Here is a 20,595-nt window from a genome sequence, read left to right as displayed (position 1 = left end):
TGTTTGCAAGAGTTGTCACACCCACAACTGTCACTGCTGCGGCTCAGTTCACAACACTGTCCGACCAGGAAGTCAAAAATCGGTGTTACTGTCCCTCCGTGACCATGTTATGTTTGCAGGCTGCACACGCAGGCAATCGCACTATGGTAGGCGAAGTTTCCAACAGTGTTCTTTGTTTGTGATGCACGAGAAATGCTAAAGTTTACCAGAAGTTTGAGGCGTTGTGTTGTCACCTGTTGCTGTCTGGTGGCTGTGAGTCAAAGAGCCATATTGGAGTTTGGTGCGTCGTATTAAAAACACTCCGTCACTGCTTCTAGTGTTTCCTAAATGCTGCAGACTCGTGGGAAAACACAGCTGACTTTGAGTACTTCTGCATATCAGACAACTTAGTTTCCTGAATGAGTGCTGTTATTTGGAGCTGTGCTATAAATATAAGCATGCAGAAAATTTTTTGAAATATGTCTTTTAACACCAAATAAATCTTAATCTCAGTATAAACCAGTTAGAAAACATTTGGAAACACAAAACCTGGATTAAATGTTTTTGCATAGTAACACCTGTTGCTGTTGCTGCTGAGCTGCTGGTTTCACTCTGTGGCTTCCTGGCTAGCAGACAAAAGGCTTGCATCTTTTTCTACTCACATGCTCAATCTTGGTGAAACCAGTTTTCTGTAGTTGCATTGTTTATAGCTATTAAGCATGTTTAAATAATGTCGGGGGTTTGACGTCACATTTTTGCATTTCTCAAAATAGCAGGCTGTTTATAGTTTCGAAAGTGTCAGGCACTTCCAAGAAAGAGGGAACTTGAAGAATTTATTCAGGGGCAGGGAGTGATGGACATCATTTGGAGCTAATCAAACCCAGTTTGGGGTCATTTAAAAGGATGCTCAGTGATTTTGGCAGAAGAAAAAATATATGGTGCCTAAAGTTTGCAAGGACGTCCATTGCCAAACTTTAAAAACTCAAACCTGCCTTTAGACTGAGAGGAAGAACATCCGTCTCATAAGTAAAGAGATAATATTGCACAGTACTGATATTAGTAATCTGTTTCCTCCTGTTAATTCTGTCTCCAGTGACTTGTTTCAAAATGAGTAAGAGGAAAGGCAAAGTGATCGGCGATGTGACAACTGTCAAGAGCCGTCGGCTGACAGCTGTGGGCTCGGAAGATGCAGCAGATGATACAAACCATCAGGGACCATCCTCCAGCAGCTTTGCTCACTCTGCCACGGTGAGTAATTTCCCCATGAAACTCCGCACTCACTCTTTGTCTTTAACTCTCACCAGCTCATCTGATGTTGATTAATGTTCTCTCTGTCTATTTTTAGGGAGACATCGGCCTCATTGAAAGCATCACTCTAAAGAATTTCATGTGTCACCACTATCTCAGTCCGTTTCACTTTGGGCCCAATGTGAATTTCATTGTTGGCAACAATGGAAGTAAGAGCAGCTTCTCTAAATGTTGTGCGATCTGCTGTTGATTTTAGCTAGTTTGTTTAACACATCCCAACCCAGACACGCTGGCAGGCAAACCCAGAGTAGAGTATGTCCTCCTTTTAAAATGAAAGCAACTTGATCATCCATCTTTGTTTATAAAACAGGACTTTCTGTCATTTATTATCATGTGAGAGTGTAGCTGTGTATTGGAACAATGCTCAGACGTCTTACCTATAAAACACAGCAGTTATGTTTTCACCTGTGTCTGTTTGTTTGTTTGTTTCATTAGTTATCAGCAAGATTACATGAAATGTACCGAACTGATTTGCGTCAAACTTGGTAGAGGCATGAGGCATATGCTCGGGAAGAACCCATTACAATTTGGTGCAGATCTGGTGAAAGGCCAGGGGAAAACAAAAATGCCCCCCACGATTTTTCTAGGCCGGGGATGTTTTGTTTTGCCCGAACAACCGTCCAAAACCTAAAGAATGTGTGGCTATTTTCCTGAAAAAATATGATTAATAAACCAATTAATTACTACAGTATTTGCTAATTACTCTTTATGAAAAAATACTATTTGATTAATTAAATAATCATTTCAAATGTAATCTTACTTCATTCAGATTCTTATTTATCATTTTTGACATTTTTGTCAATTTGTTGTTTTGTTTTTTAAGGGGAATAAGCTATTGCTCATAAGTTGCATAACAGGAATATTCCATTATAACAGTGCAGTACAAATAATATCATGTATAATGTTAATCTCTTAGATGACAAAGAATTTGTTTATTCAAAGACAGCACTCCTATTGTTTATCTGTGGTATAAGTGTGATTTGTATTTATTTGCATACAATCCTCAGTTCCACCTGTGATAAGATTCTCTGAAATGATGATATAATTTCCATGGAGTGATTAAAACCCTCGTCTTCACATTTAATTCTCAGGTGGAAAAAGTGCCATCCTGACTGCGTTGATCGTCGGCCTCGGTGGAAAGGCCACTGTCACCAACAGAGGAGTGTCTCTTAAGGATTTCGTGAAGACTGGTGAAAAGTAAGTGAGAGTATATAATGTTATACTCCGTCAGGATTGTCCCTCAGTGTGTTGTTGTAAATGCTGGAGCTTATTTCAGTGCCATCACAGTATATTCTGCGCTGTAGTACTGCAGATATCACAGTAAAACTGAGAAACAGAGGACCAGATGCTTATAAAAGAGACCTCTACGGCGACTCCATCTCCATCGAGCATCGGATCTCGAGCGATGGATGTCGGACCTGCAGGCTGAAGAGCAAATCAGGTGACTTTCCCAAGTTACAGATTGTCTTCATGCCAGGGTGAGTCTGTCACATTCTTATTAAACCTTTAAATTTCAAATACTCCAGACCCACTCTCTTCAGTCAGACTCTCATCTCCCAGTTGTATACATTCTTTACTCTTCGTCGGGTCCGGTCGGGAATTTTCCCCCTATAAACTTAGACGCATGCGTTTTATATGCATGGCACTGTTTCACTGTTTTATACCATCTGCGTCTTATATTTACATTCACATTTGCGCTGATGTTTTCCATAAGTTGTAAATGTCACTAAGTTATTTTATAAATAAAAGGAAGTTGAGCTGCTCTTTGCCAGTTTGCCAGTTACTGTTTGAGCTCACAGAAAAGTTTGACTCGTGGGCTGTAGGATAAGTTTTCAACCTGAGTAATGTGAGGTAATACATGAGCTCTATTAAGTAGACAATCACTTTAAATAGGGATGGTAATTAATAAATTAGTTTATCAATTGATCTGCTAATTTCCTTGATTAATCTGTTACATGTTGAGTCAGTTTACTGTCACAAATGATCACAAAACGCATCATATCCTCATTAGAGAAGCTGGAACCAGGGATTTTGTGGTTTAAACTTCATTACTTGGTATCTTGTATTTAAGGACAACTTATTTCAAACAAGAAGGAGGAACTGAATGCCATTTTGGACCACTTCAACATCCAGGTACTTACTGTCAAGCTGGAAAAGAGTTATTTTTTATTCATGCAGCTTTATAACTTCTGGTGAATGTACTTCATTTTATTTTCTGACATTTTAAATACAGCAATTATCTTTGGTTGTTGCATAATCATGCACTTTTAAGGCAGCGGGACATTTGTTTGTGTATTTCAGTTGGATAACCCAGTCTCCATTCTCAGCCAGGAAATGAGTAAGCAGTTCCTGCATTCGAAAAGTGAATCAGACAAGTATAAGGTACAACATCTCAATGTCCGTTACGAGTCTGTGACGTCTGTATTTAGAAAAACTAATATGTCATTGTCATTTTTAGTTCTTTATGAAAGCGACTCTGCTGGAACAGATGAAGAGGGACTACATCCATATCAAGCACACTAAAACAGTCACACGACAGCAGGTTGAGAGACAAGAAGAGGTACAGTGTTCAACAATCAAACCTCTTACTACTGATTTATCACGTCAGGTGTGCAGTGTGCATTTTTTGACGTATTCTTGTTGTCTTTTTTTAGTTCAGCTTGAAGTGGAAGTTTTTAAGATTCAAATCAGTTCTCATCTTTTAAAAGTATCCCAAACCCCATTTTTTTCTTTGGTTTTGTCTTGATTTCATACCTTCTATGTTGTTAAAAATGTCCTCTCTGTCTCTTCTGTTCCCTGTTCTTTTTCCTGAAAAGCACTTTGTACCTGTTTTAAAAGTGCTATATAAGGGATTCTTGCTTGCTACCAATATATTTGTCAATGAATAATGTGTAGTATGTTATTTTGCAGAGAGAAAACATTTAAAAATGATTTTTTTTTTTTTGTCTTCAGTGTCTCAAGGACTTGAAGCAAGAGTTTCTACAAAGGAAGGAGAGGTATGAAAATTTATCGTCTTTCAGTGAGATGAAGGTCGTTCTGGAGAATCTGAAGAAAGCAATGGCGTGGTGTTTGGTAAGAATTTACATTCACCTTCACCTTTTTTTAAAAATCATTTTTAATCATTTCTGAAGAGTGTTTAAGAAGTGTTAAAAGAAGAAAGAAGCAACATGAAAGAAATGTGAAAGAAGTCACCACAATTGGACTCATAATCTTCAATAAACTGCAGCACTTGAAATCATCACTTTCAGGTTAGAGACAAGGAGCAGTTGGTTCAACAGTTGAAGGAGGACATTGAAAAAGAGGAGAATAATTGCAAACATCAGGATAACCTTCAGCTCTGGCAGGTGAGTCATAAGTGTCCCTCTTCTGTTATACAAGCTTATTTATAAAACCTTCACCGCCGTTATAAACCAACCATCTTTACCTCACATGCTGCGTTTTCATGTTTACAGTAGTTGTCCTGCAGGTTAATTGTCTTCTACATTTTTTTAAAGGTATTTTTTTTCTTTCTTTTGTCTTATCTCTCACACAGACTAAAGTCATACAAGTAGAGAAGAAGCTTCAGTGCATCAAAAGCAGAACTGACGGTCTGAGAGAGGAGCAGGACTCTCTATCAGAGGAAAATCTCAAGTTGAAAGAGCAAGTTAAAGTCATTAGCAGAGCTCACAAGGAACAGGAGGTACTGATTGGGAGATATAACAGCCTGGTTCTATGTCTGTGCAAAGCTGTGTTTTTTATGCATCTTATGTTAGTTAAAGCGACATAATCTTTTTCCATAGCTTGTTTATTTTCGGGCTCTGAACAAACTCAAACAGTCAGAGCAGGAGCAAAACCTTCTTCAGGAGAAAATCAACAAGGCAAAAACAAGGTAGAGGAATAGAGAGGTTACAAAAACTTTACATCTTTACCTTCATACAGATGCATTTCATTTGAATTGATTATTTATTTACTGTATTTTAGTGTAAGCCTGAACAGTGATGTTGAGACACAATATACAAAACGACAGGGGACCTTATCCAGTATGAAACAGCAGCTTGCAGAGCTCGAGAACAAGTGCTCGCAGCTGAATCAAGGAGATCAAGAACAAACATCAGGCGCTTTTCAAAGGAAAGGAAGAGCGCGACAAGCTGAGGTACAGGAAAATTTTATTTGCTTTCACACAAATGCTCTGTCAAGGAGGTGTAGGTTGAATGTGATATGAATGAACTTCAGTTTTATCCACACTCAAGTGAAATTTCATGATCAAGCTCTGTTTGTATTAATTAGACTGGAGGAGAGAAATATCCAGGCTTCATACGAGTCCAAACTGAAGAGGAAGAATCAGCTCCTCGCCAGTCGATCAAACAAACTGAAGCGGTTTGGAGATCATGTACCCGACCTGCTGTGCTCGATTGCTGAGGCTTATGCTACAGGACGCTTTCTCAAGAAACCTGTTGGTCCGATAGGTGACTATTTTTTCTGTGTTTTGTTTACTTAACTTCCTTTCTGCATTATAAAAGAGATTAGGTAGTGCTTAAAAAACTGTTTGACATTTTAGGAAACACTCTCACTCACGTCCTTGTTGAGAGTTAGATGAGAAGATTGAAACCACTCTCACTCTCCACAGTAAACACGAAACTACGGCCAACATTTGGTTAGCTTAGCTTAGCATAAAGACAAGAAACAAGGGGAAACTGTTAGCCTGACTCTGTCCAAAAGGAACTAAATCCATCTAAATCCATCTACTAGCACCTCTAAAAGTGTAAAAAGATAAAACTCCTATGTACGGCCAAGAATCTGTGCCTCAAAATCTCCTTGTTTTTCTTATAACTTGTTAATTGTTGAGCTTTAAAGGAGCTGTTAGATGGATTTTACCTCACTGTCTCTTGGCTTTATGCTAAGATAAGCTAAGCTAACTGGTGGCTGTAGCTTCATATCACTATAAAGACATGACTGCAAGAAAGAAAATATGCACATTTCCAAAAAGTTGCACTTTTTCTTTAAACTTAATCACTCACTATTTTATCTTGGAATATTTTGTCAGCAGATGAATTAGATGATTTACAATCCTTTAAAACTGCCCTACAGATAAGTTAAATTGTACATATTGTAACTGACAGCCTGTGTTTGCTTTCAGGGGTGTGTATCAGTTTGAAGGATCCCACCTTAGCTGTAGCTGTGGAGTGCTGCCTGCGCAGCTTCATGAAGGCTTTCTGCTGCGACAACTACAAGGACGAGGCGGTCCTTCAGGAGCTCATGTCTCGCTATTACCCAAAGGGCAACAGGCCGCAGATCATCGTCAGCCCATTCTCTGAAAAATTTACAACATACATGGACGGTCAGCAGAAGCTTTTTAGATTAGTTGATTTTTTTTTGCCACATTTGCTTTTAAAGTGATCTGTGCAGCACCTTTTAAAGCTATATTTTACTTTTCTTCTCTGGTATTTTTTAGGAAAGCATGTCATCCAGAATATCCATCTGTGCTGGACATAATCACAGCAACAAGCCCCGTCATCATCAACTGCCTGATTGATATGAGAGGGATTGAATCAGTTCTAATAATCAACGTTAGTATCTCACAAACACACGTTCATGCTGAATATTGCATATGTAATTATTTTAGAAGTTATATCTTCGTTTCATTGGGTATCACCCTCTGACTTTGATTGCAGGAGAAAGACAAAGCGAGGAAGGTCATGCAGCAAGGCAGGCCGCCAAAAAACTGCCGTGAAGCCTTCACTGTGGAGGGAGATCAGGTTTATCCAAACCGTTACTACACCTCTGACTTCAGCATGGCCAAATATCTCGGTGGGGATCTTGAAACTGAAATAAGGTAAGAAATAAGGGTTTTTTAATAGCCATAGAAAAAAACCCAGACATACTGTATTTGATTGTTGGAGGGGAAGGACATAGATCTCAAGGAAAAGAGACAACCTGAATCACAGGTTTACATATTCTCACTCCTTTTTTAAGGTTATGTTTAGGCACTCACAGCACTTGGTTAGAGTCAGGGAAAGATTGTGGTCTGGTTTAATACAGAAAAGGTTTACTGTGACTTCAAAATCACGATGTGGTCTCGCCCCATATACGTCAGCAGACGACTGCAGTCTGCTTGACTCATGCTTCATTTTCCATGCAGCAGAGAACAGTGGACGTTTGTCGGACTTCTCTGCATCTTGAAAACTAATTCTAAAGGATTCCCAGACCGTCCATATGTCATGACTGACAATGAGCTGGACGCTGTGTCTCATTTTGTCAAAACAAACACAAACCAGTAACTGAAGAAATCTGAAGTAAAAATCTTTAAAGGAGTATAACATTTCAGTAAATGATGTTAGATAAGAGGATTGATACCACTCACATGTCTCCTTTAAAATGACGTTACATGCATGCTTAACACTACTGAAATAATCTTAAAGACAGTACTCTGTAGTTGCTTGCTCCAGTGCATAGTTGATGACATTTGATACTTACATTCAGTGAAATACTGAAATTTAAAGTGTTGTATTATTAATGGCTGCACCCTAATGTTAGATGGAGATTGGAGTTTTCAAAAGAGCACATACTATGATTTTTTAGTGGAAACTCCAGCAGCAGGGCTTTTAGAAATGTGGAACATTTACGACTGTGTGGAGTCTTGATCTGAGATGAAATCGATCCTGCCCGTCACAGTATGCTGGAGTCAGACCTGGAGAATCACCAGGCTCAGCTGTCCAGGTTTCAGCTGCATGTGACCTCTGTGACTGAGGACATCGTGACCATGGAGAGCAAGCTGAACAGCACCATCATGACCCTGAAGAAGACTCTGGTCAGTGAACCACACTCTCACCAGATGTGCATGACAAACTGATTTAAGATAACAGTACTCCTGTTTGGTTTACATTTCATTCTTCTGTCTCCCCCCTCCTCTTGCTCTGTTTCCATTTGTTAGAGAAAATTGATTATATTGATGCTGCTTTGTCAGACAGATTGTCTCACTGTTTTCCTTTGTTTTTAACGCAGGCCTCTGTGAATCAAGTCAAGGCAACAATAACCGAGCTGGAGACCGCTGTTGAGGAGCAAAGCGATGACATCAGCTCCTTGGTGATAATTTAGTTTTATTTCTACCCCTTTAATACAGACATAAATCCCACCAGGGATTATCTAAGTCTAATGTCTTCAAATACCTCTTGCAGGAAGAGGTTGCTCAAGAGAACCAACAGAAAATCGAGGCAGAAAAACAAACTGTTCACGGGGCAAAGGAAGAACTCGACAAGCACCAGAAAATGGCAGAGGATGTAGACAGCAAGTACACCTCTGTGAGAGAACGGATCGATCAACTTTCTGAGGAAATGGAGCCGTTGAAGGTACAGTATCACATTGTTGTATCACTTTGTTCAGAGACTAAAAATAGTTTCAGAAACCAAGAGATCGTTGACAACATCTCACCACTGTTACAGGCACATTTCTGTGGCTTTGATGTTACTTCTGTTGTCTGCCTCTAAATGTTTTTGATCTGTGGATTGTTTGAATGTAAAGGGCTCATCCTCTCTGGTGTTGTGCAGTCATCTGTAAGGATGCAGTCTTCTTTCATGCTAGTTTTTAAAGCTCCAGAACTGGTGTTAATGAAACTGATTATTACTGTTTGTTGACCGAAAGGACGAGCAGATGAAACTGGAGACAGAGTGTGCGAAATATGAACGAAACCTTAAGATATTAGAAAACAAACTGAAGTCTCATGAAGACAACATCCAAGCCATGAAAACTGACCTTGCCCAAAGAGAAGAGGAGTTACAGGTGAGAAGATATTTGTTCAGCAGGTTACGCAGCTGTTGTTTTTTATATTAAACCCAACTGTTGTACTTAAACTATACAGTACACTATTCAGGTCTGCTAGCAGTCAGTAAACTCATCAGACATGACATGTGATGACAGGAATACGTGGCCAAAGCCTCAAAGATCTGTCCCGAGCGGCAGCAGGTGACCGGCAACACCAAGAGCATCGACACAGAAATCACTCGGCTGCAGAAGAAGATCAAGGTGTACGAGAGCAGCCACGGCGAGCAGGATCAGGTGGTCAGGTGAGAAATCGCAGGCTTTCTAAGAAGCATCTGGCACCGAGTGTCACTTCACAGACTGATTTTATTTGTGGTTTATGCAAAACACTTCTCAGAGACAGAGCTGCTCGGGAATCATAACTAATTTTCATGGCTGAATCACAGTGCCACAGGTTTTCCATAAGCAGTTTGGCTGACTGCAAATGTCAGTGCAATACATGTACATCAGTAGTGAAATATACTCGAGAACGATACTTAAATACAAATTTGAGGTGCTTAACTCCACTTCATTTCAGAAAATATGATATACAATATATACACACAGCTGTCAGTTTATTAGGAACACTAATGTGCTTTAATACAACAGTCCTGCAATAAATCCTCCCTTCATTAAGGTCATAATCAGATCACGTTCGAACTCTTAGAGAGTTGTCATATCCTTATTTATATCAATAGTAGTAGGCTAAATACAGAAACAACTCTATGCAGTGCTGCACAGCTCAACTCCACCACAAACGACATCCTCCAACATTATCATGCAGTGAAATCGTCACCTCTCTAAAACACTCTCTACAAAAACTGAACAGGAAGACCTTCATAAACAGAGGATTTATTGCAGGACTGTTGTAGTTTTGTACTGTTGTAATCACAAGTTACTTTACATATTAAGATTTTAAATGTAAAACATATGATGAGCTTATGAAATATGATGCAGTGTTACTGATTAAATTACCAAAGAGTATATAAAACAGTTACAGTTAGATTCATCCAACCAGCTACAGCAGTAAAATGCTACTAACACATTAATACACTGGTAAATATATCATAGTGTCACACTCAGCGAGGACATTTTTCTGCACTAACTACTTTTATTTTTGATACTTAAAGTACATTTTAACTTTTACTTAATTAAAGAATTGAATACTTCCTCCACCACTGATATAAATGACTTCTTTACTCATACAACAGAGTACATGACCTCTTTAAGCCAGCTAAGCTAACTAGCTAACATAGACTCGTTACTGTAGCAGATATAGTCAGACATAGACTTAGTTTTATTTCGTTAGAGGAGGAAGAGCCTTCTACCTTCTGTCTGTCTTATGATATTCAGTGGGTTTCAGTTTTAGTTACCATGTCAGACAAAAATTGTGTTTCTGCCCGCTGAGGTTCAACTCATCCAATGAAACGTCTTCTGCCACTGACAGCTTTTTCAACTGCATACCTCAATCCAATCTGCCCGTTGGCCATCACTAAATCATCCTGTGCCCTCATTTTGCATATGCACACTGAAGGCTGAAGTCAGAAAAATTTAGGCTATGCCAATTTCTTCCCTCTGCCCTCATTAGGGAGTACGCTGAGGCCCTCGCTCTCTACAGAGAGAAAACCAACCAAGTGAAAGACCTGCGGAGGTTCATCGATCGACTTGATAACATCATGTCAGACAGGCAGAACAGATACAAAATTATGCGTAGGTAAATAACAGCTTGTTACATTTATAAAAAACTATTCAAAAATAAATAACAGTAATTGGCAGAGGAAAGTCCTGCTTCAGTCTGACTCTTTCTTCTTCTTCCTGAAGGTCTCTCTCCGTCAGATGCAAGTTATACTTCAACAACTTCCTGATAAAGATGAACTGCTGCGGCTCAATGATTTTTGATCACAACAATGAGACACTCTCAATCTCGGTACGTCTATTTATCTGTCATTTTATATGGAAAGCATAGATAGTTTGTGCTGTGTTTATTTTGTGGCATGATTGTTTTATTATTTGAACTGAGATATTTAATCACAACAACAAAAATCATAACATACTGAAGAAATAAGACGTTGCTTATTGCAAAAAAATAGTGAGAAAACACTTTAAGGTAGCATACTTTTAAAGTGTGACAGGGCATCCTAATGGCAAAGGGGATTAAGATGCTGAGCAAGCTATCTCAACATCTCTGATTCAAATCCGCATGTCGTCCGTCCTCGCTCTCTACTCACTAATTCCCCCCCCAAAAAAGACCTGGAACCTGCTACTTTTTCATTTTAAAATCACATAAAATACACCAACCTGTTCTGGTACATATAAAAGGTGAAGCCTCCGGGCAGGGAGGATGACGGTGTGAGTGACATGCGGTCGCTGTCGGGTGGCGAACGCTCCTTCTCCACTGTTTGCTTCATGCTCTCCCTGTGGGAGATCACCGAATCGCCCTTCAGATGCCTCGATGAGTTCGACGTCTACATGGTGAGTGCACAAGAAAAGATATCAGAAACACAAAAAGATCTGATACACATAATTTCTATAAAATCAAGAAAGAAGCTGACTCCTTTGACTCACTTTGATTAACGACTCCCCATCATCTTTCTTTGCAGGATATGCACAATCGGAGAATTTCGCTGGATCTCCTCCTGGAGCTTTCAGAGCGGCAGCACCTCCGACAGTTCATTTTCATTACTCCTCTGACCACCAGGTGACGCTCTGTTTAATGTCTGCCTATGTTTACATCCTCTTCTTTCCATTACTTTTATTATTAACAGCAGAATATTTTTACGCCTTAAAAGATGTTTCCTCCATGGAGGTTAAAGCAGATTAACTGAGAGGTTTTAGTGCTTAATTATGATCCATTACTCAAATTATATATTGATAAACCAAAACAACAAAGAAAAACTGAGCTTTATTCTGTCAGTATTCTATCAAATATTTTTACACTGGTGAATAGATTTTTCCCATCTGTAGAAATGAATTTAATCATATTGATTTAATTGCATAATTTAAATGCTAATTTATTTCATAATTTGTATTTGCAAAACCATGAAATATCTTTATTCTTCGGGACTCTCTGGCTGCTGTATTTTCTTCGTATCCTGCCAGTTTAGCTTCTGATTGTCCCTCATTCTCTGAAGTCTTATTTTTTTATGTCATTCATGTTCGATAACTGATCAGATGAACCTGTGATTCGTGACTTTCAGGAGCCTACCCAAAACCAGGCTCATAAAAATCCACCAGCTTCAAGATCCAGAGAGAAACCGGAGTGAAACAGGGGATGAGGATGTTTGAAATGAGCTCCAGTGACTGAAGGATAAAAAGTGACAGACATGAGGAATGTTTATGTGCACAATTACTGTATATATCAGTATTACTGTATGTATCCGTGAGTCTCTACATGTAAACATCTTTTCACTGTTTGTATGTTTTTGGCTATAGATTCATGACCAAATATTGTTGTATGTGAACTTATCCAATTCATATTTGATTGTTTTTGTCTCACTTGGAAGGTCTGTTTTTGCCCCGGCCAGGAAGAGCAGGGACTGGGCCAGGATGACTGTAAACACATTAGTTGATCTCAGTCTGAATGAGCAGCCAGAATGCAAAGCAAGAGTGCTTGTACTTGGGAAGTCACGGGTCTGATTCCTGCCACAGAAACCGCACACACAAAATAACTTCCATCATGGTCATGAAAATAAGTTTGAGTCTTCTGCCAAATGAACTAATAATATAGACAATATAGATGTTCTAAACAACACAGAACGTGAGTTACATGTCAAAACTCACATACTGTACAGCTTTAAACATTAAGTACTGTTTTTGCTCACAAAACTAATGATACAGATACAGACTAATGTCATTTTAACCAAATGTTTTTTAAATGAAATTAGTCAGTATCACTGTAGTTATTTTCTATTTAGTTTTTTTATCCCTGTTTACTTTATGGTGGTAGTAATGTAACAAATCATGTGATAATTCTATTTTGACATTTTTAGTTGAAGTGTTAACTGGTCATGACAGTATCTTTAAAAAACGGTACACTGAAAATGATTTAGAAAATATTATTTTACCTCAGAAGTCTGAGACTCTACTCAACCTGTCAGTATTAATATTTTTACAACAATTCATCTGTAAAGTTTACGTAATCACTGTTGAAAGTTAATTATATTTGGGCTCTGTGGTATAAATATGTGCACTAATGCTCTCCAGTTCTCTCCTCATTGTTTCTCATCCGACAGTCATTAACCGATGATTTCTGTGAAAGACTTTAACCACCGTTACAATAAATTTGTAGTAGAAATCTTAACACTTTTGTGTGGATCATAAGTTTCCTACACACTCATTCATTTAATTTATCCATCCATACGTAGCCCAACATATATTCAACACAGTCTTAAAGTCAAAAGCCAAAGCTGGTGTTCATTTCTTTGTTTCCATTAACTGCACCTGTCAGACCGTGTCTTTTGAAAAAGCCTGTTGATGGTTTATTCATTTTTGTCACTACAGAATTAAGTTTGGGTGCAACACATGCCACATGTATAAAAGAATACAGTCACTTGTATTATGATTTTTCATATTTGATATAAACATTTACTAGACAAAGAATCTGACATGGTGACTGGACTGAAATGTATAAATTATATAGACATTAATAATGTGATAGTTGGTTTCTGTTATGTTACAGACAGAACAGTGAAAAGCTTCTGCAACCTCCACTACTATAAGTGGACTACAAGCAGACACTCAGTCCGTGCTTGCATAGCCTAGAAATGGGGAAGCAAAACTGTTGAAAGAGAATTTCCGCAATAACTTTAGCCTACATCACCACGAACCAGTCACTGTCTCTCACTGAAACGCTCTTTCAAAAGCTTTATCAAGCACCTCTCTCTCGAGGGGTCCTGCATCGTTAATGATCGCTGCAAACAGAATAAACTAGAAGATGAGACCTTTCAATAAAAAGTTTCTCCTTACAAAAGAGTTTTAGGAATGCAGTGTGTCCAGTAAACATATGTGAGGCTTTTTTTAAGTTCCTGCTGCATTGGAAGTGGAGCCCCTCTCACAAGGTCCCCAGCCCAGAGAGCGAGCTCCCAGCATCAAGGTCAAAAGCCAAGACTGTACTCATTTTGCAGTGCTCTTTAGTTTCTGTAAACATATTGATATGTACTGAGTAAAGTTATTTAAGTCTAAATCAAATAAGCAGCCTGAAAAAGAAGCCAATTTTGGATCACTTTGGGGGAATAATGCATGAGTACTGTGCCTATAATGACAGCGGTAAATTTTGCCTCTCCTCCAGATTAAGTGGCAGCAGTACAATGAAATCATAGGGGGAATGATGCTCCATAAATATATTTCTGCTCATCCCAGAAGTCACTGAAGCACAACATAATACAATGTTTATGTGAAAGCTCTTCCTCGGTAATTAGCCCTCGACTGCAACCCGAATATCTTTCGAAAAACTCAAGTGTCACACATACACGTGTTATCAAATGGAGGGAAGCATGCTCCCACATTACTGGAGGTGAACTAATGATGATGAGTCACATACTGTACATCCCATGCAACAATACTAAATGAATTTTTCGGAGGGTTTCTCTTTTATAACCACCTAAAGATGCAAAAGGTAAGAGATTATATTTTTTTTTGACACATAATATATGCATGCAAAGAACCTACTCTTCTTGGTTCCATCGTGTGAAAACATCTGGAACAGACAGGAGCCTCTCTATTCTCCAAGAGCTCAACAAGTCTGGATAGCAGAGACAGTTACAATTATCATAGGAATTATTGTTTTGTTACTATTATGTAAAGCGTACAGTAGTTGCAGCAGTGAACACTGGGGATCCTAAATACTGCAGGAACATAATTTAATGCAGTGCTCCACTGATATACAAGCTAGGGTTGAATGAGAATGTATAGGGTTACTGTGCACAAATCACATTGGCATGTTTTGAAATAGAAATGTATGATATCTTATAGCTATATTCAAAATTATTCAGCATTTGACATTCTCATGCATACAACCACAAGAAGCGAGTCCATTGAAAAATAGTCCAAGCATTGTTTTTTTTTCCTGTGGAAATGGCAGAGAACCTAATGAGACATTAAAACATGTGCTGCTGTCCAGAGTGTGTGGATTACAGACAGAGGGGGGGAGAGAGGAGCGAGCGAGGGGAGGGCTCACTTCTGCATGTCACACTGCAACAGGAGCACGATGGACGGGTCGCTCTTCGCCGCCTCTTTGAACTCCTCCAACGAGATCTGGTCGTCGTTGTTCTTATCCATTTTGCTGAAGATCTTGTCCACCCTCTGCTCTGGTGTCAAACCGTCCTCGTTCATCTTCATCATGATCACAGTGCCCACCATTTTGTAGATAGCCTGTGGGTGAGATGCAGTGAGAAATTAGCTGAGGATTGCGCTTCATTATGTAATCTAGTGAAGCCTACATGTGTTTCATTTGTTCATGAGGATGTGGATCAGTGGTTTCCAACCAGGAGTGCTTGTACCTCAGAGGTTACTTATGCCAGTTTACCAAGGGTTGTGTAGAAAGCTAAACTATTAATTCAATTAATTCAATTTAACTAAAATTCCACATATTCGTATTATGGAGGAAAATAAACAGCCAACTAGGATTGGAAATGAGTGTGATGCTAATTGTGAATTTACAATAAACTGCCAATCAACCTGAGTTAGCTGCAACATGTCAACACCATATGTTGTAGTCAAAGGGGCTAATTATTTTTAGCTAACATTTCCTCAGACAGTTACACCCCTTCAGTTCAGTTCATACCTTGTTGTTTTGTTTTGTGTTTGTGGGGCTGATTAAACTAGCCTAACTTTTAGCGCAGATGTGATCACTCCATCATGATTGAACCAAAATAGTCATGACACATGCACATACAGATGGGCAGGAGCTAGCTAGTTAGCATGCTAACTTCAGTAGAAGAAAAGAAGTGATAGGACAGAAGCAAAAGATTGATATTGGCTGGAGACAGCTCTTGGCGAGTAAAGGAAGGAAATTTAATGCAGAATTCGCAATGTTTCCTCTAGACCGTTAAGTTACCAGCTGTTAATGCTAACATTGGACTATGTAGCAATAGCAAAACTTACAAATAGCTCCTTTAAGAGTGTATGAAACATAGCTAGTAACCAAACAGAGAGTTTTTGCTAAAAGTAACGGATAAATAGTTGTTGTTGGCTAAAAGTCGCAAGTAAACAGTTGCTATTTTATCTGGAAATTAATTAACTGTTGAAACTGGACAAAATAGCGAATAAATAGCTAATAATAAGGCTTGTACACACAAATCGTCCAGCTTTTGCCACGCAGTGTAGTAGTACAGATGCAAACTTGGCCAAAGCAACCTAAATACCAGCAATTTAAGATGATTGTAACAATAACCTCTTTATATCAGCTTACTGAGCATACTGAATGACAGATGGTGTCAATGGAGAGGTACTTGAGAGTACAGCAGACAACAAAGGTTGGGAACCACTGATGTAGATGCTTAGGAATGAAGCACACACCACATTTATCACTACGGGAACTGTCAATACGTTCCAGTATCACTGAGACATATCAGGTTTACTATAGTGATTGTGTTTCCAGAAATGGCATAATGCAATTCAATACAACTGCAGTTTTGTCGTTATGAAACTGCGTCTGTACTCAAGGCAATGCAGGTGTGCAGGAGACTGATAACAACAATGAGGGAAAAAAAATCAGAGCCAGTTCCCCTGATGAGCGAGGGCTTAATGACTCGATAATCCCTCACCTCGATTATCTCCAGCATCTCCACTCTGGTGATTTTGCCGTCACCATCCAGGTCATACATGTTGAAGGCCCAGTTGAGTTTCTGCTCAAAGCTGCCACGGGATGTGATGGACAGGGCGCAGATGAACTCTCGGAAATCGATGGTGCCGTCTCCGTTTTTGTCAAAGGTTCTGAAGGCGTGTTGTGCAAATTTTGATGCATCGCCATAAGGGAAGAACTGTAAATGTGGGAGAGATGTGTTCAATAAAAAGGGTGTTGTGACAGCACTTATAGCATCGGTTTTATAGTGGAGAATAGCCGTGGTATGATGAAATGTTCAAAACGATAACTCTGGCTCGTGTAGAAGAGGCAGATCAGAGGATGGGGTTCACACAAACCTTGACATAAAGCTGCTGGAACTCCTCCAGATTCAGCCTGCCACTGGGGCAATCTTTCAGGAAGCCTTTGTACCACTGCTTCAGCTCATGTTCATTAAACTCTGTGTTCTTCACCAGATCCTCCATCACCTCTGGAGTCAGCTTGCTGTTCTGCTTTCCCATGGTTCCTGTGGTGCAAGAACACGTGAATAATGCATTTATCTATGCTTGAGCGATGGCAGGATGAAAATCTCTAGCACAGCTCAGAAAACTACCTTTTTTTATATCCACTTCAGTCACGAGGTCAGAGAGTAAATTTCTGTTTTGGTTTTTTTCTACGTATTTATATTTTTGTTGAGGAGGGGAGGGGGGCAAATATTTCCCCGGTGCTCGTGTTCTATTTCTGTCCCTTCAGCCTGTTTGTGCCAGTCTGTGGCCCGGGTAGCACTGACCTGGATCATCACTGTCAGAGTCAGATCCAGTTCATCAAATGTTCGATCGCTGCTATCAAGTTACTGCTGCAAACACTGTCCTATAACCTGACAATGACAACAAAGCCTGCGCTTGGTTGTACGAGAGGCACTGCTGCAGTAAACCCAGAGATCTGGGGACGGACAACGTGCAGGAACACACAAAGGGGGCCTTCTATAATCTGGATCAGTTGGGGAATATGGCTTATAACTGACTGGCCTGTAATGTATGTGATGTAGCGTTTAAGCCAATCGTGGGAAATCCTTCGACCAGATCTGCCTGGGTTAGTCTCTTATCCACACTGAGTGCCCGCTGTAGCAATCATGACAACTTGAACAGCCACACCGGAGCAGCCTGTCAGAAGCCCCACATTCATGAATTATTGACTCGTGATGTTGTAAATGACATACAGTGGCCAGGAATGCGTCAATTCTCAATACATAATTTAACAAATGAGACAGCAGAGTATAATTTGCATATGTGAACACAGGCCATTGTGAGAACCTTCATCACTTGAGACCAACATATGGTTCACATCTCTGCAGCAGCAGCAGCAGCATGACAGCAGGCTGGTCCAGCTCCACCACCACAGCACTGCATTGGCTCAGGCCTTCCCACAACAAACAGCAGAAATGTGTGCTGCAGCTAAAATCACTGCAAACCACAGCCTTTAATGTTCATCCCCTGTGTGGCACATCACCACCACCGACCAGCCTGATTGGTAATTACAGCAGCCAATCTTGGGTTTAATCTCTAAAATAGGCTTCGGTGAATGACCTTGAGGACAAACATTTTTTTTTTTCAGGGGGGAAAGGATGACAAAATGAAAACTGTTTCACGGAGCGTTGAGCTGAGAAAACGGCTCGACATCGCGTGTATCTGCGGAGAAAATATCCGCCACATATCGCACAGGCCAACCGGTGTGAACGACTTGTTCTGCCCGATCAGAGGCCAAACAGATGCTGTTTTATTTCACGCTTTGGGCAATGCCATCTGAGTTAATGCTATTAAAGCTAACCGCCTCCTGTGAGAGCGGAGGGAGAGACGCTGCTGCTGCTGCTGCTGCTGCATTCCGATGGAAACGACGCAGTGAGAGTATTTTCAGATTAGATCCCACCATCCTGCTCCTAATGACATCTTTTCCGTGAGCACCGGGGCGAGAAGAGATGTCAAAATTTCATAACCAAACAGACCTATTTTTAAAAACCACATTACAGCTCCGTCTGTGCCGCCGCAGAGCCACATCAGATGATCATAAAAAAAGCCAATTAAATCACACAAATCTTGATGACATTTTCTTAATTCGACAAATGATCCCTCGCTGTCTGATTTCTGTGTAATTTTTTATTTCTGGTTGTTTCCAGGCAAAACGCAGAGGTTTATTTTAAGGGATGCGCAGGTGCCAGTGTGCCAGCCCCTCTCTGCTCGATCCCATTCATCCAAACAGAAGGAAAAATATGAAAAATAATGCGTGACACGTTAACATAAACCATTCACCGCTCGCTGCAGCTATAATGTGAACATCTAACACATGACATGTACATCTCACAGGCAGTCACTCCTTACCTTTTTACAGCCTATATTTGGTGATTCTCTATCGGAATAAATCTGCTCTGGCTTCTGCAAAGTACAGAAAACCCCCCTTCCGATGGAAACGTTTGCCCAAAAGGGATTATTCTCAACACTGCTCGCCTCCTTAGGAAAAAAAATTACACCCGCTAATGAAATTTCTGGATTTTCCCGACGTTATTCCAGATGAGGCGCAGCAGGGACCGATCCCACGCCAGTCTTTGGTTTATGCGACTACAGGAGCGCGGCGTCACCCGTGTGCATCACAGCCTGATCATAAGTTCACTGTTGCTCTGCTGCTCCGTTTGGGTTCAGCTGGATCCTGTCACTTTATAACCGGATCCTTCATCGCGATGAGGATGGTCAGCCTGAGATTTCATCAGCAGGAAATAAAACGTGGTGGTGGTGGGGAGGTTGTGGTTTGTTGTTTTTGATTTTTTTCGATTGTGAGATGCGTCAATAAGATAATTCACTAATCAGGAATTTAGAGTCAGTAAACTGAAGGGCGAAATATTTCAGTCCAATGGTCATTAACCGTGGCTTTAAGAAGCTTAATGGGATTTCGTGACTAAAACCGAGGCTGGGAAAAACCAACCAGGGGCCCCTGAAAGCCCCATGTTGACTGTGTGCAGGGCACGAGTCACCTCAACCCCACCCCTCAACAGATGTAAACCACACACCAAGAGAAAAATACAATTTAATTATCTTTTTTTTTTTTCATATTTATTCAGTTAACAGCACAACTGTAGGTTTATATTCCCCAGCATGAAAGCATTCATTCTAAAAGCAGCTAATTATTTACCTATTCCCAGAGCTTTCAGCTGTATCCCCCAGTCTTCTTCCAAGGTCATGAATGAATCTTCATGCTCATTTACCGTAGACTCAGTTTCAAAACCAAAACCTTCTAAATCATTGATATGAGTCCAGTTTAATGATATTTTATCAAACTAATTGTGGAGTCAGGTTATAAAATATACACAGAGTCTTAGAGGATAACTGGGTCCAGTTTAGTTGGTGTTTTTTTTTTTTGCTCATTTGTTTGGGAATTTACACTAAAGTCTCGCTTTAGGTTTCGGGTCACAGCTGGGTCCTTTGATAAAAACCTGTCAAAACCTGTAGCCCCCATGTCTCTTTTACTTTGTATTGTGCTCACATGGTGCATAGATTAAATAAGGTTACCACAAGCTAACTATCAGTAGTAGTAGTAGTAGTATTTCAGCACAGGAGAAAAATCTGGTCTTTGTATGAAATATAATGAAGTTTTCATGTATGCTGTCCTCTGTATATTGTACCTGATGGGAACAACAGGGCCCAAAAGTATATTTTTCCAGGTTAATCTGGCCATGCTGAGGACACGACCTCAGTGTCCTCCATGTT

At 39.9% G+C, this 20,595-nt stretch overlaps 2 protein-coding genes across 2 annotated transcripts; one reads left to right on the top strand and one right to left on the bottom strand.

The window, feature by feature from the left end:
- Positions 1-23: 23 nt before the first annotated feature.
- smc6 (structural maintenance of chromosomes 6) lies at positions 24-13,360 on the top strand. Its single transcript, XM_018703731.2, is given in 29 exon segments — positions 24-146; positions 1,073-1,227; positions 1,325-1,436; positions 2,379-2,484; positions 2,592-2,728; positions 3,359-3,420; positions 3,589-3,669; positions 3,746-3,847; positions 4,240-4,359; positions 4,536-4,631; positions 4,820-4,966; positions 5,067-5,155; positions 5,248-5,359; positions 5,361-5,419; positions 5,554-5,732; positions 6,404-6,580; positions 6,583-6,604; positions 6,719-6,833; positions 6,939-7,099; positions 7,939-8,074; positions 8,269-8,349; positions 8,442-8,612; positions 8,905-9,042; positions 9,181-9,326; positions 10,649-10,774; positions 10,882-10,987; positions 11,380-11,532; positions 11,661-11,758; positions 12,258-13,360. Coding segments are annotated over 29 exon segments (3,312 nt in total). The 5' UTR covers positions 24-109; the 3' UTR covers positions 12,346-13,360.
- Positions 13,361-13,513: 153 nt separating this feature from the next.
- On the bottom strand, positions 13,514-19,617 carry vsnl1b (visinin-like 1b). Its single transcript, XM_018703732.2, has 4 exons — positions 19,216-19,617; positions 17,200-17,366; positions 16,824-17,039; positions 13,514-15,429 (listed from the first exon to the last, which is right to left on the bottom strand). Exons 2-4 carry the CDS (start codon positions 17,359-17,361, stop codon positions 15,232-15,234), a joined length of 576 nt encoding a protein of 191 aa, XP_018559248.1. The 5' UTR covers positions 17,362-17,366; positions 19,216-19,617; the 3' UTR covers positions 13,514-15,231.
- Between the last annotated feature and the right edge of the window lie 978 nt (positions 19,618-20,595).

This window comes from Lates calcarifer, linkage group LG19 (genome assembly GCF_001640805.2).
Source record: "Lates calcarifer isolate ASB-BC8 linkage group LG19, TLL_Latcal_v3, whole genome shotgun sequence".
NCBI lineage: Eukaryota > Metazoa > Chordata > Actinopteri > Centropomidae > Lates > Lates calcarifer.
The sequence above is the reverse complement of the archived record's forward strand: the minus strand, read 5'-3'. Positions and strand labels throughout refer to the sequence as shown.